General features: G+C 49.0%; 3 protein-coding genes across 4 annotated transcripts in view; 2 read left to right on the top strand and 1 right to left on the bottom strand.

Moving 5' to 3' along the window:
- Positions 1-9,647, top strand: part of LOC128274467 (dedicator of cytokinesis protein 9) — a 90,972-nt gene extending 81,325 nt beyond the window's left edge. Inside the window, exons 5-12 of the mRNA XM_053012681.1 lie at positions 3,533-4,220; positions 4,305-4,558; positions 4,616-4,954; positions 5,314-8,487; positions 8,552-8,698; positions 8,770-8,980; positions 9,045-9,336; positions 9,410-9,647. Coding sequence (XP_052868641.1) covers positions 3,533-4,220; positions 4,305-4,558; positions 4,616-4,954; positions 5,314-8,487; positions 8,552-8,698; positions 8,770-8,980; positions 9,045-9,336; positions 9,410-9,647 — 5,343 coding nt within the window. The remainder of the gene's footprint in view (positions 1-3,532; positions 4,221-4,304; positions 4,559-4,615; positions 4,955-5,313; positions 8,488-8,551; positions 8,699-8,769; positions 8,981-9,044; positions 9,337-9,409) is intronic.
- Positions 691-2,843, bottom strand: LOC128274469 (UBX domain-containing protein 7). Of its 2 annotated transcripts, XM_053012683.1 has the most exons (3): positions 2,593-2,843; positions 1,199-2,447; positions 691-1,156 (listed from the first exon to the last, which is right to left on the bottom strand). In XM_053012683.1, exons 2-3 carry the CDS (start codon positions 2,445-2,447, stop codon positions 813-815), a joined length of 1,593 nt encoding a protein of 530 aa, XP_052868643.1. In that variant the 5' UTR covers positions 2,593-2,843; the 3' UTR covers positions 691-812. The 2 variants fall into 2 exon arrangements, with proteins under 2 accessions (XP_052868643.1, XP_052868642.1); XM_053012682.1 differs by having other exon boundaries at positions 691-2,447.
- A 5,975-nt stretch (positions 9,648-15,622) lies between the features above and the next one.
- The window catches only part of LOC128273741 (putative uncharacterized protein DDB_G0286901), a 43,894-nt gene continuing 33,057 nt past the window's right edge, over positions 15,623-26,459 (top strand). Inside the window, exon 1 of the mRNA XM_053011774.1 lies at positions 15,623-16,930. Within this exon, the coding sequence (XP_052867734.1) occupies positions 15,623-16,930 (1,308 nt within the window). The remainder of the gene's footprint in view (positions 16,931-26,459) is intronic.

Here is a 26,459-nt window from a genome sequence, read left to right on the forward strand (position 1 = left end):
TATCCACCGTATTCACCAGATTTGGCCCCTAGCGACTTCCATCTGTTTTCAAACCTAAAAAAAATCTTGCGCGGAAATCGTTTTTCATCAAATTATGACGTCATAGCAGCTGTAAAGAATACTGTGACGTGACACAAATACTGTCGATACTAAAATGCTTGTAAAAAAAACGTAAGTAGCCGATTGAAATTAAACTTTCCATACGTTCATTTAAAGAGTGTACCAATATCACAAAAAAAATCAGCCTCGTAGCAGTGCCCTCTGTTGAAAAAGCTCAGAACTTAATGAGCAGCCTAGTAGTTTATTTGCGTTGCTTCGAACTGCAATTTGTTGCAAATGCCGTTCGTGTCCCTCCTATTAAACGGTATTTTGATTTTGTTTAGGACACAATGAGGAAGTGCTGCTTTTCCCATTACTTTTGTGTTGACAAAGGGTCTTTAAATATTCCTTTTGGCTTCAATTGAATAGCACAAAATGGATAAATTATAAAGTTAAAATTGAAACCAACTACCAATGGTAATCCCTCGCAGCTGGAGTTATTTAGCCAAAAGACCAAATTCCCAAATTACCTTTTACTGGAACCCCGAGCAAGCCCCGGGTCGGTCGGGCGATGGGTTTTCGGATGGCCATGCGAAAGGATAATGCGTAGAGACAAAAATTTTACATGATTTTTTCTTCTTTTTTGGTCCTAAAAATGAATAATTTATCTTCGGGGACATCCCTTACACAAAAATTACACAATAAAGAGCCGTGCCCTGCCCAAGTCCGAGTTTCGGCGGAGGGACACCGTGCTCAGCTCTCTCTCTCTCTCTTCAATCATCGGTCGTCACGTGGATCACAGCGTTCGGGTGAATCTTCAGCTCGAGCAGCGTCCGCTGCGGGTCGAGCGTCGCGAGGTCCGCCTTAATCGCCTGACAAAAGAACCGAACGTCCGTGCTGGCATCGGCGGCGGCGCGGTTCGGGAAATGTTTCTCATACTTTTGCAGCAACTTGGCCATGGCATGCTGAAGGGTGCGCGAACTCCGAAAGAACAGCCGCTCCGATACGTTGCCCGGCATCTTGAGCATAATACGTGTCTTCTGGTCCGCCGCGAGGCTGGATTCCGAGTCCGAGCTGACATCGGTGGTCGTGGGCCGTTGACTACCTGCGAGACCATCTTTGTTTGTGCCGCCCGACGGTGGTTCCTCGTGAGAAGGACCAACATCATCTTCCTGAGTTCCGTCACTGGCAGCAGCAGCAGCAGCAGGTTTATCATTACATTCGCCCAGGGCTCGACCGTCACGGGCCGGCCGTAGCACCGGAGTGGCGTTTGGGGATGGTTTGGTTGATTTCGCCGGTGCAACCTGCGGACGTTCGGCGTTCGACTCCTCATCGTCACTCTCACTGTCCGTGATTTCCTGGAAATCATCTTCATCTTCATCGACAACGGTGACGGTCCACGGATTCGATCGACTGCCCGCGGTGACCGTGGCCGTTGCGGGCCTCTGATGCTGCCTACTGCTACCGGCCGTAGCAGCCGCACATCCTGCGCCGGCCCCGAAGCCAAGTTTCGGTCCAATCGACGTCGAAGGACCGGCCGCCGCCGCCGCAAGCTCCTGGCTCACGTTAACCTCCTTTCCGTGGGGCGATTTGTTGTCCACGAGGAATGCTTTGAGCGTTTCGAGAAATCTGACGGGCGTCAGGTCCGTGGTGGAGAAGCTACGCACCTCCTCGCCGGTCCGCGGGTCAATCATGGCCAGGTACGGTTCCGAGCGGACTTTGTAGAACGTCTTAAACTTGGCGCCGTCGTTCGTTTTGTTCGATTGCTGCCAAAACACCAGATGGCGGCGCATGAACTCCTTTAGCTGCGCATCGGACCACAGGTCGCGGTTCAGCATCTGGCAGCTGAAGTTGAGGTCATCCTGCAAATTGACCAGCAACCAGCGATCGACGGAGCGGCCGTGGTGCTGGGCCAAATCGAATCCGCCGGAGAACAGAATGTCGAACGGGGGCATAAACAGTGCTTCGAGTCGCGTGATTTTCTTTGCCGATGGACCCTGCAACAGCATCTGCTCCTGGATGCGACCCTCGAGCTCAAAGTTCCGGAACGGCACTTCGGTGATGATGGCCGCCCGCCGTTTGCCGATCCGCGCTCGGTTCGTTTCGAGCTGTGGGAGCAAAATTTCCGTCTTTCTCGGTATCGGAGCACGGACGTTGTCGTCATCGTCGTTCATGAAGCTGGCCGCGTTCGACGCGGATCCGGAACCCGACCGGGACGGCCCAGAGCTGCTGTCATCGTCGTCGATCACGACCGCCGGTTCCGGGTTAAGAATGCCTTCGGGGTTCTCGAAGAACGCATTGATTGCGCCCTCAAGGTTACCGTTGTACGCCGTCAGCAGGTTGGTCGCCTGCTCCTCCTTGAGGCCGGTAATTTCGCATAGCGATTTCACATTATCTTCACTGGCCATCTGAAGAGCGAAAAAAAAACGAGTGACGAGTTAGAACTGTGTATTTCTTCACAGCGCACAACGCAGCCTTCTGCGATGGCAGGCGTTGATTTTGAAGCACTTCTCGAAGCGACGGCAAATCGCACAGAATCACATATTTTCTTACCCCGTCGGATGAGGCGAAAGAACCGAACCGGAGAATGGCAAGAACCGACCACAGCGCGTTCCACTGCTGCGAGCGTGACTTTTCACAACACAATTGCCCGTCGAAAAAGGCTGCTCAGCGCGCCCGCCCTCGAGTGAATATCGCCGAATACGTGCGCTTACTTTGCTTATCTTTCGATTGTCACCATTTTCGGCACGAATTGTGCAGGATTTTTGGGCCAATTTATTGTTTGTTAATGAATGTTTTGTTAATTTGTCTTACACGAAACGTCAAAACACGAAACGTCAAAATGTGAATGTTGTTTTTATGAAACTGAACCTAACTAAGACACTGCGAACCTAACTTTGATGACGAACCTGACACCCGAGTCAACCTACGAAAATCCCGAAAAAAACCGAGTCAACCTACGAAAATCCCGAACAAGAAAAGAGGGAGAGGGGGAAAGAGAGACAGTAGCGTCTAAAATTGAGTGTTGAGGGCTCGAAAAGACCGGACTCGAAGCACTGTGAACTTGTTATTATCTTTATTATAGACTTTGAGCTTGAAACTCACTGTGAACTGTGTGAAAAGGCGAAAGACTCTGAAAAATGACCCTGTGCCAAGTAAGGGAAGAATCAGAATCTCGGCGCAGAGTGACGGAAAGTTTTGGATCCGCGCGACGCTCGCCGATTCCGTTTGACGTTTCGTGTTCGTTTGCGCGCGGCTGGTGAGTGCCGATCGAAAGGCACTCACGGCCACAGTTGACAAATGGTGCCGCCTCATGTTTCGTTAGGTTTTGAATTTCGCGTTTCGTTCAAACGTGCTTCGGTTGAACAACTGAACTTCAGAGATTTTTTAAAATATCGATTTTTCTATTACTACTATTATTTCACGGAGGCGTTTAAAAGAAATTGGAAAAGTTGGTTTTAATTAATCGTATTATTTATTTCTCTGTTCGCAGATTGAACCTTACCTTACCAGTGTTGCGCTCTACGATGCTAGGGCTGGCCGGAAGTTGACCGAAAGTTTTCACTTCGATCTTAACAAAGAGCACGTGCGCGACCTGCTAACTGGGTCATGTAAATCCGAGCGCCCTTTGTGTGCCTCCCCGAAAGCCTCCAATAAATCGCACCATAACGGGAACGGTACGCTGAAACCGGTACGGGCCAAATGCGACACCAGTGACGACTTGCTCCATTCCGAGTGCGTCACCAAAGAGTGGCTGGCCCGGGCACGGCAGGCCATCTTTAACGTGACCGTGCCACACGCGGACATTTTCATCGTCGTGCGGATCGACAAGATTCTGCAGGGTGCCATCAATGCGTCCGTAGAACCGTACCTCAAGGCCACCAAAGATCCCAAAGTGTTGGGCAAGCTGCAGAAAACGATCAAACAGTACGCCCAAAAGTGTGGCCACTATCGGATGCCATTCGCGTGGGCCGCCCGGCCACTGTTTCAGCTGTACAGCAACGATCTGGACGTTTCGTACGAGTTTCCCGCCATCTACCGGCAGGAGGGCACCAAGCTGAAGGACGAAGAGCTGCTGAAGCTGCTGACTGAGTACCGTAAGCCGGATAAGTTCAGTAAACTGACTGTGATACCTGGCTCATTGAAGATTTACATTGAATCGCTAAACGAACTGCCCAACAGTAACTATCACCTTCCACCGTTCTGACGGCCTGGCCTAAAGCTTTGTATGTAACTAACACACGCGTGTGCCCTGCCATTGACAGATTGCCTTACGAACAGTTTGGTACCATTGAATCCATTCCCATCCCCACCGGTTGACGACCCTACGCTGGAGGTCGCGGAATTCGCCAACACCTCCGAGCAGTACCTTCATCCGTACGTGCACTTTGTAAACCATCTGTACGTCTATCCGTTGCATCTAAGCTACGACAGCCAGAAAATATTCTCCCGCGCCCGGAACATCGCGGTCATCGTGGAACTGCGTGACAGCGACACGACGGAAGCAAAATCGATCGAGGTTCGTCTCATGTACGGGCGAAATTATGTGTTTTTTACTAACCCTTTTTGCTTGTAGTGCATCTACGGTCGTCCGGGACAGGAGATGCTGGTTTCGCAAATGTCTTGCCCGGTGCTCCATCACAACACCAGCCCAACGTGGTACGAGGAGATCAAGCTGCGGCTTCCGTTGAACATAACGGCACAGCACCATCTACTGTTTTCCTTCTTCCACGTGTCGTGTAACATTGCGAAGAAAAAGGATCTGACCACCACCAGCACCGAAGCGCCCGTCGGGTACGCCTGGTTGCCGTTGCTGACGAAGGGCAAAATCAACATCGAGGAACAGTGCCTTCCGGTGGCGGCCTCGCTTCCGGCAGGGTATCTCGCCATCCAGCCCCTCGGACTTGGCAAGGGCGTAAGTATTGACACGCAAGGCATAATGGTGGTGGCTATCCGAATGTGTGCTGCATGCTCCTGCTCCAGTGAGCACTAACCCTTACTAATCCGATTCTTTCGACGGAAACGAATCGATAGTTCATCTACAGCTTCTCGAACTAACCACATGGTAGATGAGTCTAACCGTTGTTTCGTATGATGTATGTTTTCTCTTCTCTTCCTCTCACCTCCTGCCTGCCTGCCTGCCTACCTGTTCGTTCGTTCGCCTTTTGTGGCCACCCCTTGTTCTTGCGCATCCCCATGCGTTTTCCCTCATTTTCATACCTATCCTACGACACACACACACACACCGTCTACAAACCGTTCCCATTCGTTCAGCAGAACGCCGGTCCGGACGTGCAGTGGATTGACAATCAGCGTCCGATCTTTACCGTCAACTTTCGGCTCGATTCGACCGTGCTGACCACCGATCAGCATCTGCACAATCTGTTCCTGCACGCGGAACGACTCTTGGAGCACTCGAAAACGGTCGCCCCACCGGACACGACGGAAACGTGCAAGATCCTGAAAGCGGCCCATGCCATCCACATCAGCTCGCTGATCTCGTTTCTGCCGACCATCCTGAACCAACTGTTGTCGCTGCTGGTGGCGACCACCAGCGAGGAAGTGGGCCTCAACATCATCCGCCTGCTCGTGAACCTCTTTCACCTGGTGGCCGAGGAGGCGAAGCGCAAAGAGCTGCTGGTGGCGTACGTGAAGTATGTCTACAAAATCGACTGCCAACCGGTGAACGGGTGCTCGCCGACGTCCCAGAACGTGAGCACCGTCCACGGGGAACTGTGCCGCCATCTGCCGACGCTGCTGCATCCGAACAATACGGACTTTTTGTTGGTGAACAAGTTTATGAAATTTTCCGGCATCTTCTTCGAGGTGATCCTGAAGAGTATGGCCCAGTACTTGCTGACGACGGGCCGCATCAAGATGCAGCGCAACGAGCGCTTTCCGAAGGAGTTTTGTACCCGTATCGAGGCCCTGTTCCAAGTGTTGGTCCCGTACATCAGCCAGCGCCATAAGGACCTGCCGATGGAAACGGATCAGCTGAACCAGAGCCTCTCGGTGTTTGTCAAACGCTGCCTATCGTTCATGGATCGCGGTTTTGTGTTCCGCCTGATTCGACTCTACATGGACCGCTGGGGTCCGGGAGACTCGCGCACCCTGCAGGAGTACAAGTTTGCGTTTCTGCGCGAAGTCTGCTCGCACGAACACTACATTCCGCTCAATCTACCGTTCATGCTGAGCCCCAACAATCGGGCCGCTGATCTGCTGCAGCAGTTTTGCCTCTCGGAGGACTATTGCCGGCAACACTTTCTCGTTGGCATACTGTTGCAGGAGGTGAAAAGTGCGCTGAACGAAGTGAGCCACATCCGGCGGTTGGGACTGATCACGCTGAAGGAGCTGCTGGCAAAGCACGATCTGGACGATCGCTATCAGCACAAAGGGCAGCAGGGTCGGCTGGCAATGCTGTACGTGCCCTGGTTGGGTATCGTGCTGGAAAATCTGAACCGCATTGCCGACGGGATGGAAAAGAAAAAGCATGACTCCGGTGGCACGAACCGTATCTCGTGCAGCAGTAGCTACGTGTTTGCCCGTGAATCACTGCCCGCCATACACTCCGGCCATGCGTCCGGTACCGCTACGACCACCGCTACGGCCTCCACGGTAACGTCCCAAACTAGCACACCAAAGTCTCGCAGCAACCGGGTCACGATGTTCATCGAATACGCCAGCCCAATCCGGTCTTCGTTGCATCTGAAAGATACCAGCTTTTTGGCAGCAATCGCTGGCCAAACTTCGCTTTCGAATGGCCACTCAAGCAGCTCGCTAAACTCCGAGTGCTCAACGCTCTCCCAAGACGGGACCGTTGTGATTCGGAATCAGTTCAACGAATCGACCGCCAACTCGGCCCGGCCTAGCCACGCACGCTCGGTGAGCGTAACCCAACCGACCATCATCCAGCGGACGGACAAATTTTCCGTCACCGAAACCAAAGACCTGCTGATTAGCTTCCTGTTCGTGGTGAAGCACCTAGCGCCGGAGCACATGATCGCCTGGTGGCACAACTGCACCGAAAGCGAAACGGTCCAGTTCTTCACCGTGCTCGATCTCTGTTTGCTGTACTTCCGGTACGTGGGCAAAAAGAATGTCCAGCTGTTGGCCGACGGAGCGAAACATCCGCGCGGTAGTAAAGCGGCCAAAGCGAGTACACTGCCGGCTCGGGTGTTACCACCGAGCATCTTGAACGGCACCGGAGCAGAGTCTGGAGGTGTGGCTGGTGTCAGTGGTGTTTTCGATTCCGGCACTCTGAACCACAATCCGGTGAATCGGGAAAATTTAGTCGAAGAAACACAACGCCTAAGGCAGGCACTTTACGAGTCGAACCTTGCCACCGAAATCGGACTGACCGTGCTCGACTGTACCGGTCTGTATTCGCTACAGTTTCGTGACTCCATGCTGGAGGGCTTGGTACTGCCGAAGATAGCACGGATTTACCTGCGGTTCCTGCAGCTGGGTCAATCCGAATCCCTCTCGAGGCACGTGTTCGCTGCGTTGCGTGCATTCATCAACAACTTCTCGCAGGCACTCTTCAAAGGGACGGCCATTCTGTGCGGACAGCTCGTGTACGAGCTGCTCAAGTGTTGCGACAGCCGATTGGCCAGCCTGCGACAGGAGGCGTGCGCCGTCCTGTATCTGCTGATGCGTAGCAACTATGAGTTTAGTGGCCGTAAAGGGCTGACGCGCGTGCACCTGCAGGTGATCATCTCCGTGTCGCAGATGATCGGCAACGTGATTGGGTTGAACAATGCACGCTTCCAGGAGTCACTGTCGACCATCAACAACTACGCCAGCAGCGATAAGGCCATGAAGAGTACGGGTTTCCCGATGGAGGTGAAGGATCTTACGCGGCGAGTTCGCACCGTGCTGATGGCCACGGCTCAGATGCAGGCGCATCACATGGAACCGGAGCGGTTGCTGGAACTGCAACATTCGCTGGCAAACTCGTACGCTTCAACGCCGGAATTGCGCCACACGTGGCTCGTGACGATGGCACGGAATCACGAACAGAACGGTAACATCTCGGAAGCGGCCTGCTGTTACCTGCATATCGCGGCACTCATTTCGGAGTACCTGAAGCTAAAGGGTTGCTGTCCGGTGGCGGGTGGAGCCGAGTCGTTTGGACGCATTTCTCGTAACATTCCGCGAGACGAGCGGGGACTGAAGCTGGACAGTGGAACGCAGGATTCGCAGTACACCGAGCAGCTGCTGCTGGATCAGCTGAAGGAGTGTGCGGAGTACTTGGACCGAGCCGAGCGGTTGGAGTGTCTCGGTGAACTGTATCGACTGATCATACCGATCCTGGAATCGCGAAGAGATTACCACGGGCTAACGCAGTGCTACGAACATTTGACGCAAGCGTACAACCGAGTGATTGAGTTCCACAAGTCAGGCAAACGGCTGCTGGGACGATTCTATCGCGTCATTTTCTTTGGCCAGGTACAGGATCGAAAAGTCGGAGATTTGAGCAGCATTTTAAACCATCGGCTTGTCCTCTTTTTAGGCGTACTTTGAGGAAGAGAATGGCGTAGAGTATGTGTACAAGGAGCCGAAGGTAACGTCGTTGAGCGAAATTTCGGAACGTTTGCACAAACAGTACCGGGACAAGTTCGGGATCGATAATGTGAAGATTATGATGGACTCTGCACCGGTAAAGATCGTGATCGTGCTCCGTTTGAGAAGTGCCCCTTGCTTGACACACTTCTTTATTCTTCCGCAAAGGTTGATCAATCGACGCTAGATCCAAAGATTGCCTACATTCAGGTTACGCACGTCACGCCATACTACTGCAAGGATGAGTTGGAAATCAGACAGACCGAGTTCGAACAAAACCATGACGTGGATACCTTCATGTACGAAACACCGTTCACGACATCGGGAGCCGCTCACGGGGCCGTGGAGGATCAGTGGAAACGACGAACTATTTTGACGAGTAAGCCCACAAAACACGAAAGACAGTCGGAAAAAAAGACTAAAATGATGTTATCCTTTTTCAGCACTTCACAGCTTTCCGTACGTTTTGAAACGTATCCCGGTTCGCGATCGACAATCACACGAACTGACGCCGATCGAGGTCGCCATCGACGAGATGCAAACGAAGATTGCGGAACTGGAAGAGATCGTGCTGGGACCGATCGATCTTAAGAAACTCCAGTTGCGGTTGCAGGGCAGCGTTGCGGTGACGGTAAACGCTGGTCCGCTGGCGTACGCTTCAGCCTTTCTCGATCCTGCCAAAACCGGCACCAAGCATCCATTCGATCGGGTGGAAGAGTTGAAGGAAGTTTTTCGGTAAATATCAGCCGTTGTTGCGCCACTGGAACGAATTTGTTTTGATATCTCCTCTTCTGTCTTCTTTTCTTAGTGACTTTATCAAAATCTGTTACACGGCCCTGCAGATCAATGCCAATCTGATTTCGTCCGATCAGCGAGAGTATCATAACGTGCTCAAGGAGAACTACGAGAACCTTTGCTCGGCTCTCAGTGATCTGCTGGGCGAGATCGTCTATCCGCTGGACGAAGGCAACAATAACGCACACCGACACAGCTTAGCTCTGTTCAGTGCAATCAGCGGTGCACCGACCAACTCGAGCACGGCGTAAAAAACTGGCCAGACAACTCGCCAGCCGACAGAATAAGGAGGATTTAGTAAATGGCGCACAACATCCTGCGAGATGCTACCAATGATGGTGCATTTCAAAGGGAACCAGCATAACTGCAGTGTAGAGATAGAGCGTTATTTCCATCAATTAACATACACACACACACAACGGCTACAAAAATACGCAAAACTACAAGTGTGCTCACACAAATATCTGTGCTCAAACTATTGTTAGAAACACACAAAACATTGAAATCTTTTAAAGCACGCTCCATCGATGATAAGCGTGGCGTGATTGGCGTGTAACGCTGTGCTAGGCTAAAACCACGCTCCCAACAACGTTGTCTTTAAATCACAAATTTATAATTGAGCTCAAAACTCAAACTCTACAACCAACAACTCAAAGCAACGTTTATTTAGAAAAAACCACACTACTAATCCCGCCTAGCGGGAAATGTTAACTGTTTTTGGACTCCAGTGAAGTGACAAGGTGGTTGAGGCTGAAAGCAGCAGATCACTTAAAACTTATCTCCCAAATTCCGAAGCACGCCTGCACGCCAGCGTAATGAAACACGATAGCGCGATTGTTTGGGAACGACCTATAAACTTAACTAAACCAATGGCATTCAAATCTTTAAGGGAAAATTTTCAAACCATCGTACACAACGTACCGTTGAGCAACTACTGCTGAGACGAATGCGCGCGTAAATTCCTGCGGTCTTCCTACCGCCAAACGTGCTCCTGCAGGAGGCCAACGGTACACGCGTGTCGCGATCGGTTGGACTTTTCAAATTGGAACTTACCTCGCATAACTTAGTTTCAGTTTTTGTGGTCCTATTTGTGTAATTGGAAAACGAAACCAAGCAGTTAATGAAACGGAACGCTGTTTTCCGAAAAGAAAAAACATCCCCCCTTGAGCCGCTCGCTTCGCTCAACAACCACTTGTACATAGATTAGGCGTAGTAGTAGACCGAGACGGAACCGATCAGGTTTCTGGAAGTAACCAAGTTCAGGGAACGATAAATTGGCACCGAGTGTGCGCGTTTACGTGTTAGATGTCGAATGGTTTGTACGAGCAATTCGTACGCACGCATGTTAATCAAAGACAGGTGTCTCTTTTGCAGATGATATAATCATTTCTTCGGGTATTTTACTTTCTAGTTACTAGTATTCCTTGTGTAGAATATTTTCGTCAACAATTTCTCCTTCACTATAGACTTAACTATTATAACTATTTGCGTGGACTTGGCAGCTGCAAGTAAGCAAAGTAGCTTTCTACTGTACCAGAGTTTTAAAAATACTACACTCAAAGCTATCCCAGTAGCAAAGACTGCAACAAGAAGACGAATGGAATGACTCAAAATTTACCTAACACCTCTTAGACACCGAACCTTGGCACGTTTTAGAAGATACTCGTCTCAACGATTCTCTCTTTCTCCTATGACAAGTGAACCAAGATCAAACTGTAAACTTATTCTCATTTTTTTTTTAACTTAGGTAGTTAGATCATACTCGTAGGCAGTCTTGCGAACGGTTCCTAATAAGAGGACCATTACACGCAAGACAAGAGTAAGGCACAACACCACAATTCTGTTCGTTTCGAATCACTCAATTCTCAAGACCGTTCCGTTCTGGCGAACTGCGTTGATCGATGGAACAGAATTTTATGCATTAGCTATTGTATCATTTTAGCGATTACATATATATTAAAACTGTACATTCAGTAACGTTCGCCGCTCCGTGTATAGCCGTACTAAGACACTGAGAGATTTTACTTCGAGCAAACTTATTTATGCACGACCCGTGTGTTCTCGTTCGTTATATATCATGTGAATCGGTTCAAAATAAAAATTAGGAAATACAGGGGAACAGAAGGCAGGACGATTTACTGAAAGGCGCTAGTCACCCGTACGCTTTTGCTACGAATCGTTGGACGTTGCAATGATGTGCGCATACAAACAATGAATGAAACTTTATTGTAAAAATATTTAATTACGTACTTTTGCTCCGTTCGCCGTTGGTTGGTGTGTCAGGCTTCACCAGCTCAGCTATTGCTTCTCATATATTGGTTTGTCGCAACGCAAACCCTTTGTGGCAACGTTGTGGTTTGCAGTATTTGTAACGATTCACTGTTGAATGATTCACACTCCACTTTATGTAGAATTGTACGCCTATTAAACCATCTTCCTGTCATATTGTTAGTGTTAAAAAGGCTTCTTAGCTTGCTAGCTTCAGTGGCCCGCTTTCTCTCGTTGTTATCAGTCTTGTCCCCCTTCTGCCTGAGGCAATTATTGTTAGGTGGCGTCAGTGATCAGTAAACAAAACATTAAAACAGTGCGTATATCTAAGATAACTTGCTTAGTGTTACGGCTACTATTAGTATGCTCGAGTGCGGCAAATATGTGTATTTTTTAATTGTCTTGTGCACTGGTTCTACCGCAAAATCGGCTATGTTCGGTCTAATATGCTATGCTCGAATAGTTCGGTTCGCTGTTTAAATACAATTTGAATCGACGTTTTTTGCTCTTAGTTGTATATCTATAATTTCCTTCATCTAAAAGCGATCAAAACTCAACTAATCAAATTCAATCACCGAGAACCATCGCCACCAAAATGTTCCCCCTGCTAGGTGGTTACTACTCAACTAGAGTTTAAGTAGGTCATATATAATACATACAATTATGCCTAATCTTATATCTTCTACACATTTGAAGCCCTTTTACAAAACACTCGATCGTACTAATTAAAACTTAAAAACTCAAAATGCAACCCAAACTAGATAATTTTGCTCCAACAAATTTGCAAACCTGTCACCAGATCGTGCATTGCATTCGCAACGATGCAGCGATGTGTGTTTATCAAATAAACAATAGTAGGAACATTAAATATCGCCTAACTGTGCTCTTCAATTACTATCCGAAAAAACTAACATATCCGAAAAAAAAATTTAAAACCCTGTTTAAAATGGAATCAAATAACGGACAAGGATCGATGACATCCTAAACCATTAGGCAACACAACACCTGCACATCGGTCATCGCCGTCGTCCAGTGGCTAGAGGTGTGTATGGGAATGATGTATCGTGTCCTGGTTTTATCCGCCAAACAAACCCAACCAGACAGAGGCAAGCATGATACGCTTACGCATACTTCCGAGGGCACACTGCTTTCAAGCGTGTGTGTGTGTGTCTGTGAGTTGGTCTTATCGGAATGAGGTCCTGTTTTGCCTTCCGGCATTGGCTACTCCTCCGATGGATTCGATCTGGAAACTGGCCTTACATGCGGGGAACCTACACCAACAAGGATGTTTTGTCGTTTCCAGGACATTGGCGCGAGTGTGTGTTGTGCTACTAGTACGCCAAAACATCCGTGCGTGCGTGTAGCCCGCGGCAACACCACATCCCAACACACACACACCAGACAGGTGGCGCTTGCGCAACGGTTCCGTGTCCGCGGAACGGGCGTTGATGGCGATGGTAGACAAGGAAAATTCGGTGCGATATCCTGCCTGCCAATGTTTACGGTGGGAAATCCGAGCCTGCTAAAGGCTCTTCTCTCGAGAATCGATTCACCTACGCTACTCTCGCACTCTTTTGTGCCAAGTCCCATCATTTAGCTCAGAATTTCTCTCCATTCCAGATTACTGGTTCCCTATTTTCTCCAGCCGATCAGTTCATTATTCATTACCACTTTCTTTTACGCAAAACTTCATCCATGAAAAATCATTCCTAAAATAGTTTCATAATATAATAAACTGAGTTTTAGCCTTCCGAGTTCTCCTGGCGAAGGAAAACCAAGAAGAGAGAGAGAGAGCCGCCCCGGAGCCGTTGTTATCGCGCCGGCGCTCCATCGATCGGGAAACGCGGAAAACGCTCTTCTGCCCCACCACCCACCTCGCTGCTGGGAAACATTGCGCGCGCGCCCGCGTGTGTGTGTGCCTGAGGACGAAGGACCAACCCCTCGCAACACGGGCCCGGTTCACGGTGCTAGGCGGGTGTTGGTGCTCGTCGTTGATTTGGTATGTGTTTTGGTAACGATGGCGCTGCGTTACTACGTCGATCCGATACAGCGAGTATGCGAATCTCGGGCGAAACCTTTCTTCTCTTTTACTGCGGCGGCCCCTTGTTATCGCTCTGTGCCCATCTTGTATCACTCTCTCGCTCACTCAGGCTGCTTGCTAGGGTTAGAGAATTGGTTGATATGGTTGTGTGGGCTCGTGGCAAACCTAGGGCTCTGCTTCGTCGCAGGTGCCGATTCAGTCAGAAGTCGAGTCGTACGGTCAGTGGGTGGTCGAGAATCTGCGTCCGCTCTAACGTCTCCGTCGATTCCGGGTTTCGCGTTCTGGTGGCGCGGTGGTTGAGTCCGGTGTGGTGTGTGTGGTGGTGGTGTGCAGAAACAATTCTTCTGGGGATCTATCCGTTTCCGTTTCGGTTTTTTTCCACGGTGAATGGTTTGATTTCGATTCGGTGCTACTTCGTGCAACTGTCCACTACTCGATGTAAGTTTTGCGTTGATTCAGTTGTGGACTGCTGTGTGTGGTGTGGTGTTCTGGTTACCTCGAAGCTCGAAGCTCGAAGCTCGCACAAAAGTCCAAGGCGAGTTGAGGCACACAGTTTCATTCATTCCTCCAATCGAACCCCAAACGGCAGCGCCACCTGGCAGAAGCGAGAGGCAGCGAATACCGAAAATTCCCCGAACGCGGTGCCACAACAAAGACAATCCACACAACACAGGAAGGAAGCCGTTTTTTGCGAGGCCGTACTAGAAAACCAATAGGAATCGGCCGTTTCACTTTCGAACGGGTTGTTTGCAGATTGTGTTGTAGGAGGCCATTTTTCGAGTTTTTCCCGCACCGCATTCTTCGGCACTCCGCAGCACCTCGTGACAGTGTCTAATCTGTGTAGGGCTGTGCAGGGAGTGTTGTGGCCCCAGTTGTGTGTGTGTAGAGGGGTTTGCACCATCGGTACGACAGGACGAGAGCACGGCTCAGAACATCCGTAGTGTTGACAACGATTGTGGACTATTGATTCGCGTAGAAGGGCGTAAAAAAGTGTCTTATTGCCCCAAATCGTTGGATGTCTCCTCTAAGAAGAATATCCAATTATCTGGGCCACTTCGGGGGCCCCTTTTCCGGAATGTAATCGATTAAAATTATCACTTTTCTCGTGCGCGCGTGTGTGTGCGTGTGGTTTTTCCTAACCCGTGTGCAGGACGTTTCACGACGGAAATTTGTGACACGCAATTGGATTGGTCCGGTAGGAATGCGGTAGTGAAATGTCGCCAGTGAAAATAAGCTGAACCTGAGTGTGAAGTGTGTGCATAGAAAAACACGGCGACATCGAGTTAAAGAAACCGTCCCTCAACACATCATCACCCAATTCCGCCCAGCGCCCACAGAGGAAAAGGCAGAGAAATTGAAAAACAAAAAAAAAACACACACGCACAGGACGAATGTGCTGACAAAGTGTGCCGTGCAGTGTGAACGGAACGGAGGCACGTGTGGGAAAAGAGAGTGCGAGAGATCGAAGAGAGCCGAGAGAAAGAAGGGGGCACATTTTCCTCCTTTCATGAATGGAGAAGGCAGTCCGCGAGAGATATACGTAACCAACATCAACACACACACACACACGCGTGAGCGGAAGAACAAACACCGTCAAGTGATCCTTGCCAAAGTCACTCACACACGCGCGTGCCAGTGACAGGAAAAATCGGCAGCAGCGCGGAGAATCCCTGCAGAACGTTCCGAAGTCGCCCCAAATTGGAGCCACGGGACTCGGATGTAGATTTTTGCACTGCTTAAAACGGCCCTAAGAAGCATACTTGGATGAAGCTGTCCTTGGACGAAAGGATTGGACTTCTTCGGTGTAATAAATATTAACCATAAATAGGGGTTCATCTTTTAGTAAGACGCGATTGTGAAGTAACACACGGACCGGACGATCCAAAGGTAGAGAAACCTCTTAGCAACAGCAAAGACATGGGCACGGTACTGAGCTTTAGCCCACGGGAACGTCGGCCGATCTACTCGACGCACCACCACAGCGCCGGTACGCTGTCGTCGTCGAACTCGGCCGACTTTCCGCTCAACAACTACTCGTACGAGCAGCTGAACAACGCCAAGAACCGGGAGAGCGTCGGCCAGGGGAAGCCGCCCAATTTGATTCAAACGGTGCCTAATAACAACAACAACAACAACCATGGGTTGAGCAAGGACGATTGCAAGAACAACAACACCAGCGCCAACAACAACACGGCCAGCACTGGAACTGGCGGTGGTGGTGGAGGCGTCGGCAGCGGTGGTGGCGCTGGTGTTGGTGGAGGTACCGGCGGCGGCGGTGGTGGTGGCAACGGCGGCAACAATAACAACAACCTGCTGAACAACATCACGGGCAGTGCGAACATTAACAACATCAACAACAACATCAGTGGCACGAACAACAACCATCATATCGGGGGCGGCAACCTGAACGGCAACAGCATACAGGAGCGGAACAATAGCAACAATGCGGACAGTGCCCGTATCCTGTCGGAGAAGAATGCGCTCGAGAAGAACCTGAAGAAGCACTCGCTGTTCATCAACGCACTGTCCTGGAAGCGGCTGGCGGCTTCGCACGGCAAGAAGAAGCTGGACAACAACAACAAGAACAAGTCGGCCAACCTGGCGACGGTCGCTTCGTTCCGGACACCGCTCACCGACACCATCCACCCGCTGCTCGACAAGAACAAGAACCTGCAGCAATCGCAGTCGTTCACGCAGACCATCAGCAGTCAGCAGTTGCAGCAGCAGCCACCGGCGACGATCGTCCTCAATCAGTCGCAGGCCCATCACCATCACCACCAGTCGCACCAGCAGTCGAGTTCCGGGGCCTCCAGCGGTGGCGGTGGACAGCAGACAGCATCGGTGGTGGGACTGGCTGCGGCCACGGCCATGGGTGTTGTTACCGGTCAACAGCACGGCCAGCTGATGGTGGCCCAGCAGCAGCACCAGCACCAGCAACAGCATCATCATCAGCATCCGGCCGGGGTTTACTTCACACCCGGTGGACCGAAAGCGTTGCTCGCGCTGGACCTGGTACGGGCCAACAACACGAATCCGCTCTCGCAGCCGGACAAGCTGGCCCCGAAGCTGCCGCTGCAGCTGCCGATGCCGCTGCAACCGATCGTCAACCAGCAGCATCAGCATGGGCCGGCGCCGCATCCGCAACAGCAGCATCACCTGCAGCAGGGCGGCACAATTCCCCAGCAGCTGCACCACGGACACGGGCCCCGGAAAACGGTCATTCAGGTAGGTTCTAAGTTCTAAGACATAAGGTTACTTGGTTCAATCCGGGATTCATTTGTTCAACATGGCAGGATTTTAAACATTAACCGATCCATTGCCTTTCCTTTGTTTGAATTAAGAAATCGGGTTTATGAGAAGCAACTTTTCAACAAGTCTTGTAGCGTGGTCCACGCAATTGTACCAAGGACCTCGCAGAAAGTGGGACGGACAGGCACTGGCTATGAATTATGCAAGCTTCTTGTGAATATGTATTACATATTTAGCAGCTATTATTGGCACGGCTCGCCACACCGGTGGTCGGGTGCGCCGCGCGGAGTCATCTGAGAAAGCTGTCGTCCTCCTAGAAGCAGCGTCCTTGCTTTACGCACCCGAACGCCAATTGAGAAATTATGCCATTTTATCTCTCGAGTTGCCTTTTTTTAGGTGTGTCGATGAAACGGACGTTGCATAACTTGTTCCTTTGCAGGCGAGGCCATGGTCATTTATATTACTGTCATTTGTGTTTGGTGTGAATATTTCATTAGCTTATCTTTATGCCGCTGACCATTGTCGACCGCTGCTGTGCAAGAGTCCCCAGAAAAAAAAATCATAATTCTGTTCGCCACAAACAAATGGAGTCAACGAGAGCGACAAAGAAACACGGAGAGAGAGAGAGAGCGGAAAATCATTATGTCGACGATTGTTGATGGTTTATTAAATTTCATTCCCAAGGCTCCGATTTGACCTGAATAGCCTCGGAATGTTTGCCTTCCACACCGCCGCCGCCGCTATCTGGTGGTCCTTTTTCCGCGAACCGAAGCATAGCGCGAACCGTCGTGACGTGACATTGGAAAATGGCAATGGCGATGCGGTTTATTTAATAGGACACACGGCGATGCGCCGTTCTGGGTGCCTTAAATTCTCTCCATAAACTCCGCATTCGTGGCACGTGGCTGTTGCTCTATGCACACGACACAAAAAAATCCCGCTTTCCGTGTTTTAGGCCGGGCACATGATTTTCCGAAAATCGGAATAGGATTTCCGTAATTCGCCCCCGGGATTATCGGCGGGACTGAGCGCATTACGGTGCACACACACACACACACACGCTACAATCTGGCCGGCAGCGGTGAAGAGTCACGTTCCGGTCCCCACTGCACTGCACTGCACTGCACTGCTATGGCTTCGGGGCAGAGTAATATACCACACCGGCCACCGGCTGAATATGATATGGTACAAAGAACTTGATACGAAGGCTCCATAACAACGACCCGACTTCTTCTGCCCTCCCCCGGGGAGGGAGACGAATCTATTTTTGTTGCTAACATTGTGCTACTGCTGCATGCGTAATGCAACGTGCACTTTTCGGCCGGACACACAGCACCCGGATCGGGCCAGAGTCAGACCGAACATTAACCCAATTTTTGCCCGGTGCTGGTAATAGTCCTCCAGAGGGCTGTTTTTGTGCACTATCGCACTGTGTCCAGGCGCACAATGGAAGCCCTGATTGCAGCAGCGATGCCACGAGCGCAGACTGGTGGCGTACAAAATACCTGCTACCATTTTATTCAAAGCACTTTTTAATACTCCAGTCGGTCGGTTGTTTTGTTCATTTTATCATTATGCTTTATTGTTTCTACTCTTGTCTTCTATTTTCTATTCACGTTATACATTGTTTTGATTGTTGCTTTGTGGTTTTATCGACTTTTCAATGTTCAGCTATGGTGTCCACATTATTTTCTATATTTATTAATTCTTCATTATTTTTTTACAATTTATACATTTTCATCATGCTTTATTGTTTCTACTCTTGTCTTCTATTTTCTATTCACTTTATACATTGGTTTGATTGTTCCTTTGTGGTTTTATCGATTTTTCAATGTTCAGTTAGGGTTTCGACATTAATTTCTATATTTATTATTTCTACATTAATTTTTTTGCACTTTTTAATACTTCAGTCGGTCGGTTGTTTTGTTAATTTTTTCATCAGGCTTTATTGTTTCTATTTTTGTCTTCCACTTTCTATTCACTTTATACATTGTTTTGATTGTTGCTTTGTGGTTTTATCGACTTTTCAATGTTCAGTTATGGTGTCGACATTAATTTCTATATTTGGTAATTCTTCATTATTTTTTAACAATTTATACATTTTCATCATGCTCTATTGTTTCTACTCTTGTCTTCTATTTTCTATTCACTTTATACATTGTTTTGATTGTTGCTTTGTGGTTTTATTGACTTTTCAATGTTCAGTTATGGTGTCGACATTAATTTCTGTATTAATTTGTTCTACATTAATTCTTATACGCTTTTTTCGAAGAATATATCTTAGTTATGTATGCTTTTCACAAAAGCAAGTAACGTTTGTGCACCTGCAGCGTTTCTGAACGTTAAATCAATATTTTAGCCAAACCTCAACGCAAAGTCGTCATCCGGAGCGCCTCCGTTCGGCATAACGTGCGGTGCGCTGTGCAACTGTTGCTGCTGCTGCCATTGTTACAAATTCCATCCCTTTGCAACGGTCTGACACTTGAGTGTCGCGTAATGATGGCACAAGGATAAGAGCACCACGGATGGAGATATGAGATGCTCGATCGGAAAATCTATTCATAGATATCCGCTCCGTTATGAATCGGTTTTAATTTAGCATCCCGTCCACCGACTGTGGGGACCGGCGAAGGTAAGGGCGAAGAAGATCCTTGTCCCCGCCCGGCGTATGCGATATCCTGGTTGCGCCATTTGCAACATCACGTATCATACGCACCGATGTCGACAACCGACCGACCGACATGCTTCTGGTGCCTCGATTTACTTTGTAACGGTTGGCGTAGGCGAGGCAGGGACAGGGATCGACTGAGTCTGGATGATGCATATCCTCTCCGACAACCCGACCCGCGCTGCGGATCCTAAACACGTCGTCGGGAAATAAAATCCTCTTGCTCTTGACTAATGTTCCAGCCGACGACTGGGCGACCATCGGGGATGTAGCGAAGGGTCCTCGTTCGTTATTTATGCTCCAAACGGTGACGTTCTGTTCACCCCACCCCCCACACCACATACAGACACACTTATGTAAATTTGTTCTTTATCGTCCTGAAATCGGCCCCAGAGGTCGGTGAGGACGATCAGAAGCAGCCACCGCCGCCACCGCCATACACACGCACGAACGTGGGGCCCCGTGACTCCTCGTGTACCGGTGTTTATTTATAACCCACCGACCAGTGCACACACACACAGGACCACACTAAACACCTGCGCACTAATGGCGTTGGCCGTTGTTCGTGCATCGGACAACGAGCTGTAAAAATATGGAAATTGGAAAATATCCTTACCGGGCCATCGTGGGCCGCGTTAGCCGGACTCGTCGCACGGGGTAGCATGTGTTGGTGAGCGTACTGCGTAAGATGCGCGTTCTTACGAACACCAAATCGCGCGTATCCACTAGTGGCCAGAGTGAAAGCGTCTTTGATTTTTCTCAAAGGATTCCTGTGGTTTCGTATTCTTGTTTGGTTTTACTGCTAAGTTCAGATAATTATAATTCGTCCTAAGATTCGTCAAAGCGTTTGAATAATGTATCTGGTTAAACGAGTATAAAGGGTGTAATCAAATGCTGAGTCGTTACCATCAATTGCACAGCATAAATAATTAAGTGGCAAAAATCAATTCATGTTCGTCTGTCTGAAGCTTCAGACTTCTAATGCTTATTAAAGCTTCTATTGAAGAAGGGTTGATGCCATTTCGAGCATTCTTCCGACATTTGTAGATCGATGATTGAAAAAGTTGCAACCTCAATTAGTATTCGTATTATTAACGTCTTTCTGTCAATTACTAAAATGTACAAGGTGCGTCATCTAGTATTCCGTTTATCATTTGTTTATAAAACAAAAACGGTTTAATATTTTTCGATGCTTGAACTTTAATTTGAAAGATTAACTCTTGCCATTTTTTATGGAAAACAACTTTGTTCAAATGTCCACCACGATTGACTTGTGAGTAGCCCATTCGATCGACCTACTTTTGAGTACATTTTCGACTATCTGTGGTCCTATCACGGCAGTGACAATTTGATTTTCGGTCTTGAGGTCGTCGATAGTTGCCGGGTTTGTTCGCGTAACATAAATATCAGTGACTGTCGCTGTATCGCATGTAACGCCGTCCTGTTGAAACCAAATGCCGTGCAAGCCCTAAGCTTCAATTTCGCTGAAGAACCAATCAGCCAAAATCCGCACCAAACAGTCACTAGTTTTGGGTTCTCTAGGACGGGTTTTCCGAACCCCAAAAACGCCCATTCTGCTTATTAACATAGCTACCGGAAATGAGCTCAAATGAAATGTGCTTTTCAAATATCGTATCGTTTGAGTTGAAAACCTACCACTTTAGAAACAAGTTTTTCATATTTCCTAATTTTCTGCAAGCGAAATTGTATTTTATACATAAATCTAATGAATGAACCTTTCGAATGAATGTTTAACCATAAAAAAATATTAAACCGTTTTTGTTTTATAACGAAATGACAAAAAATATCTCTAATGGACCCTGCAGCTTTTATTGAAGAGGGGTTAATGCCATTTCGAGCATTCTTTTGACATTTGCTGATCGATGTTTGAAAATGTTGAAACTTCAAAATAACATTAGTACCAAGTTTTGGGATTTTTTAAATATTACCATCTTTTGATGAGATCATTCTTTGACTTCTTTATTGGACGATTGTTATCAAGATATATGAAGCGAAACAAGGCGCATTCTCGAATAAATTTCCTAAAGTATCTCTCAAAAACCTAAAGGACTCATAATGGCATAATTTTTCCAATATCGAGGCTACTTTGTCTGCTGTCATGCTTTCGACCAATTGCTGTCAAATTGTCGCACGTTTTATTATTGTCGGTTGGTTTTATTCCGCAAAAATGCTAATCAACGCTACTACGTCCCATCGATGGGGCTGTGAATCGATCGAACCGACGACATGATTGCTTCATTATGGATGAAATTTTTGAAGCACTTGTGTTCCGTCAATAATTTTACTATTGTCACCGCCCACCGTTCGATGGAAGTCGATTGGAGCCGGCTGTAGGGGGTTTGCGTCATTAAAAAGGTTTCCTTTTATTGCTGCGTGCTTCGCTGGCTCCAATATTAGCTTCCCATTAAACACCTGAAGCCACAGGGTGCCTCCATCGATCCTGCGTCTCTCGCGACCGCCATTGTCATCGTATCGATTTCACAACCATTCCCGGCCCGGCCCTCTCTCAAAAGCAGCGCCCGCGAACCGACGCAGAAGGACCGCACTTTGTGTATTTATAAATAACCATTATCCGTTTTTATGACGTCTTTCAATCACAACAGTTACTTCTCGCCCGCTGACAAATGGTACTTGAGGTGCCGGTGGTCTGGCAAAGTTTTCAGAGCTCAACTTACACAGTAAACACATTTCGGGGGGGGTCCGCGTGCCAATTGGATAGGGAGTTTCGGGTCTAGACCACCGAACAGCGCGAGGTTCTCCGTTGTAGCAAGCAAAAGGCAACTAAACTTGAACCGTTAAACTGTTGATTCAGCTGACAGTAAATCACAATATGTTGTGAACTTTGAAGTTTTCCCATTCACCAAGCAGGCTCGGCGGTAAGCAACGGCAACTTTGGTCAACTTTGACGTTAGCTGTCAGGGCCGCGAAATCATTCATCATCGAGATGGGCTCCTAATAGAATGATCCTTGCAAAACGCTTGGGACGGGCGAGTAAGTGGACTTCGGAAACGACACGGTGCCGTGGGCGTAAGAAAATTAGCGGCCAAAAGGGCATCCGCATTTGATCCGCCTCTAAATCTCGACCCATCAAAATCAAAACCCGATTTTTGGACGACCGCTGGAAAGCGGCCGGATCCCCAGGGCGGGCAATACGAATGTCACTGTGGGCGATAAAAATCCGGCAAAATCCGATCCGGCGACACGGGCTTTGACTTGCGGGAGCAGATTACTTTTAAAAGACATTTTCGCCCCAAAACCTCGATCCGTGTTCCGTACGTCCGGTTTCGTGGGTTTTGCTGAGTAGAATATTAGATCATTCCTCGCTCCGTCACCTCCAACGGTTGTTCGATGAAGATGACGAAGATGACGACCGTGATGATGATGATGATGATGTCGGGGTGAGATTGGACCCGCAGATTTTGTGTGAAGAAGTCGCACAGCGGACGCTTAAGACGCTAACGAACCAATAACCGTTGGGCGTTCCGTGGGTTTGGTCCGTTGCTTTCTTTCAATTTTGCAACGACGCAGACGACAGGATTCGGCCTTGGATGTGGCGGCTCGAGCAATCGAGACCTCGATTAATACGAAATGTAAATAATGCCTCAGACAGAAGGACAACAGCAGCAGCAGGAACTTCTTTGTGGTACTGGGGCTACTTTCTGAGCTCACCCAAAATATGCCTCCGGCAACTTCGGCCGATCGATTCTGCTCGCAGCGATCTTATCGATTCCATAAGCTCTGGAATTGAGTCTGCATCTTTCATTACGGAATCGGCAATTCGGCTGTAACCTCGATTCATGACTTGATTGAATCGGAAAGTGGTCCTTAACCGCAATCGCTGCTCGGTGACGTTGCTGCGCCGTTACTTTTTTAGACCTTCGGAACCTACGAATTATCACCACATTGTGTTATTTTTGGCTTGGAATGTACCAAAGCTTGTTGTCTTCGATTTTATTATAGGTTTGATTTTAGTTATAAAGTTTAATATTCATTTGAGTGCCTCATATGGGTAAATACCTTCATTAATAATATATAAATAACTCTTGAACGTCTGTAAAGTGGACCTTCCAAACTCAGTGGTTAACGTCATTCATCATTTTCGATTCCGCTTAATTTCTATAGCTTCTGTGAATTTGTGAAGCAATAAAATGCTCACTAAAAACTTTCCACTTTCGCCCACCAGCAGCGGATGCCGACTCCTCGAACCGAACCGGGGAGCGCCATGGAAATGAATTTGGCAATGAACTTTATGATTTCATTTGTGCACCGTCCGAGGGCGGTGCTCGGAATGGTGGGGAACCCCGGTCTATGCTTTCCGGGCGATGTCCACCGAAGCGGACACTAAACCGGTTTCCTACTCGGTGGCTTCCGGCCCCGGGCGCATGGGCGTCGTTAAATTATGAGGTTCGGAAAACAATTTGATTTCCGCACACCGCGGGACACCGAGTCCCATGGTGGCAGCAACAGGATACAGAGTTCCCGGGTGCAAGGAGTGACCGACCCAACTCGACCGGTGGGTGTGTTAAGATATTTGTTAGCAAACTTCCTACGGATCCGTATCCTGTGCGGTAGCTACCGCCAGCAAGATAGCGCCAGCAGCCCGTTGTTTCCCGTTGTCGAAATCGGACCTCGGTGGAGCTCGGGTTCTGCCAACCCTCCCTTTCGCCGTGCACGCTTCATCTTCCGACGCAGTCCTTTCGGGAGAACTCACCTTGCGAGCAATTCTAGACACAGGAACCCAAAACCATCCCGCGCTCCAACGATTCGGGCGGCGAGTCCTTCTTGTTGATGGTCGCACCTTTGCGGCCCGCAGCTGTTGGTCAGACTGAGACTGAGAATTGGTTTTATCGATCCGAGGTTTGCGAACTTTCCGGTTGTTGTCCTTTGCTGAGGTCAACCGATCCTGCCTGGAACAGCCACCCTCCCTTTTGGTTTACGTAAGCGGAGGTTGAGCCGCCGAGCCGGTGATGGCCGGCGATGAAGTTGATAATTTTACTGCCAGTTACACGCGGGACGCGGGAACAGAGAAGGATTGCCTAGCTGGCCGCTGCCGTTCGCTGCCGTCCGTTGCACCGGGTTATTGGAGAAAGTAATTAAACTTTTACACCAAATCCTGACCACCTGGAACAAATAAATTAAGTTTTGGTGACGAAACAATCCGGAATAAAATGTTTCGTCCTGCAAACACTCTCCTTCGAAGCGGAACACGCCACGTACAGTGTTAAGACATTCCGTGTTCGGTTTGTGTGTTTTCTGAACGGTCTTCAGACCTTAGGGTTGTAATAATGTTCGATCTAATTTGTTGATAAGATTTAAAAATTATACGTCCAACCACTGCGCTACTCCTGCCGGCTTCAGTGGGTTTTGGTAACGTAATTTGATGCTCGATTGGTCACATTGACCGTTCCGTTCCTGGCCACGTTGCAGCGATTCATTAGGGCGCACACTGGCGAAGGTAACAATTTGAAGCTCGTTCTGCTCTTGCACATGCCATTTATCATTAGCGTTCGGAGCCGGAAATGGGGCCGCCGCAACAATGTCGAGAGCCAGCCAAACCTTGTAATTGACAGAATCGACAGCGCCTCTCGATGATGTTGTGACGTAATTGGCAAATAATTGAACGACTGCTTCGCTGTAATACCACGAAATGGCGGCTCGAGTTCTAAGCCAAAAAAGCCAAGATTGATGGATTGTTTGTTTCAGAGGTTGCGCCATCGGACGTCATTTTCTTAGCATTAATTCTGATTCCTTATTGCTTCCTTTGCTGCGCCATCATCATTTTCCGCCGCTTCAGGTGTGGAAAACCCCGCTTTTTCTTTTTTGTTGAGTCCTCGCTACGAGGCCGGGTCTGTTGGGGCCCTTTTTATTCCACGCGTCATTTTTGCGTCGCTATCTCTCCCATGGGAGAAAATTATTTATGCGATCCTGCAACTGTCAGCCATTAAAGGAAGGAAAATTCGATTAAATTCAATTGCACCGTAGGTGCGGCGTCGTTCCGCCAGGTTCCATTAAATGGGGCTTTGAAAGCATTAACTTCCATCAGTAGCATTAGCGGGTAGCATCGGTAGCGCTGCTTTTCACACTTATTTTGCGCTCCTTTGTGGGAAGACCATTTGCCGCACTGATAATGCGTTACGATTAGCGACTTGCGGAGCACTAAGCCCAAAATATAGATAATTTAGCAAAAACTGCGTTGCTGGCCTCCCGTAGTGCTCCCGCCGGTCTGAATTGTTGCGTAGCAGTGTTTCGTTTAAAATTAGCAAATGGCCGGCAGGCTGCTTCTTTTCTTCACACTTTGGCCCCCGGAGGCTGATTCTTCCCCTAAGCCAAATCGTAGGTATTTCCATCACCCTCCCGTGGCCACGATGAAGCGTAATTACATTGAATAACTTTTCCCGCTCTCGGACTGGCTCGGAAAAGCTTGAATTAAATTCCACCAAAAACCGGCCGGATACGACCGTTCGTTGTTGTTGTGTTCCCCGCTTCGCTTCGTTTGATTCTCAGTTGCTCATTTGCACCTTACCGGGTATCCCTCCGAGAGGCTGGACCGCGGTGCAGCCACACAAATGGCCCACGAAGCGTGTGATGCGTACCAATGCGGCTCCGGCGCCCTTGGTCGTGTCTTGCACGTGTCACCCCAAAAAGGGGCCCACGGAGTCTGGTCCGGGTCGTTTCTTCGCTGATGAGGGGTTGCAGACGCTCAGACATCCGGACCAGTTGTGGCCCGCAGGCACGGGGGTGCGCGACACGGGGCAAGGTGCCAGCTCGTCTGGTGTGTTTCCCGCCTGGATTCCCCGGGGGTGGTGGAAAATCCGA

The sequence above is a fragment of the Anopheles cruzii genome, chromosome 3 (assembly GCF_943734635.1).
Source record: "Anopheles cruzii chromosome 3, idAnoCruzAS_RS32_06, whole genome shotgun sequence".
Lineage (NCBI taxonomy): Eukaryota > Metazoa > Arthropoda > Insecta > Diptera > Culicidae > Anopheles > Anopheles cruzii.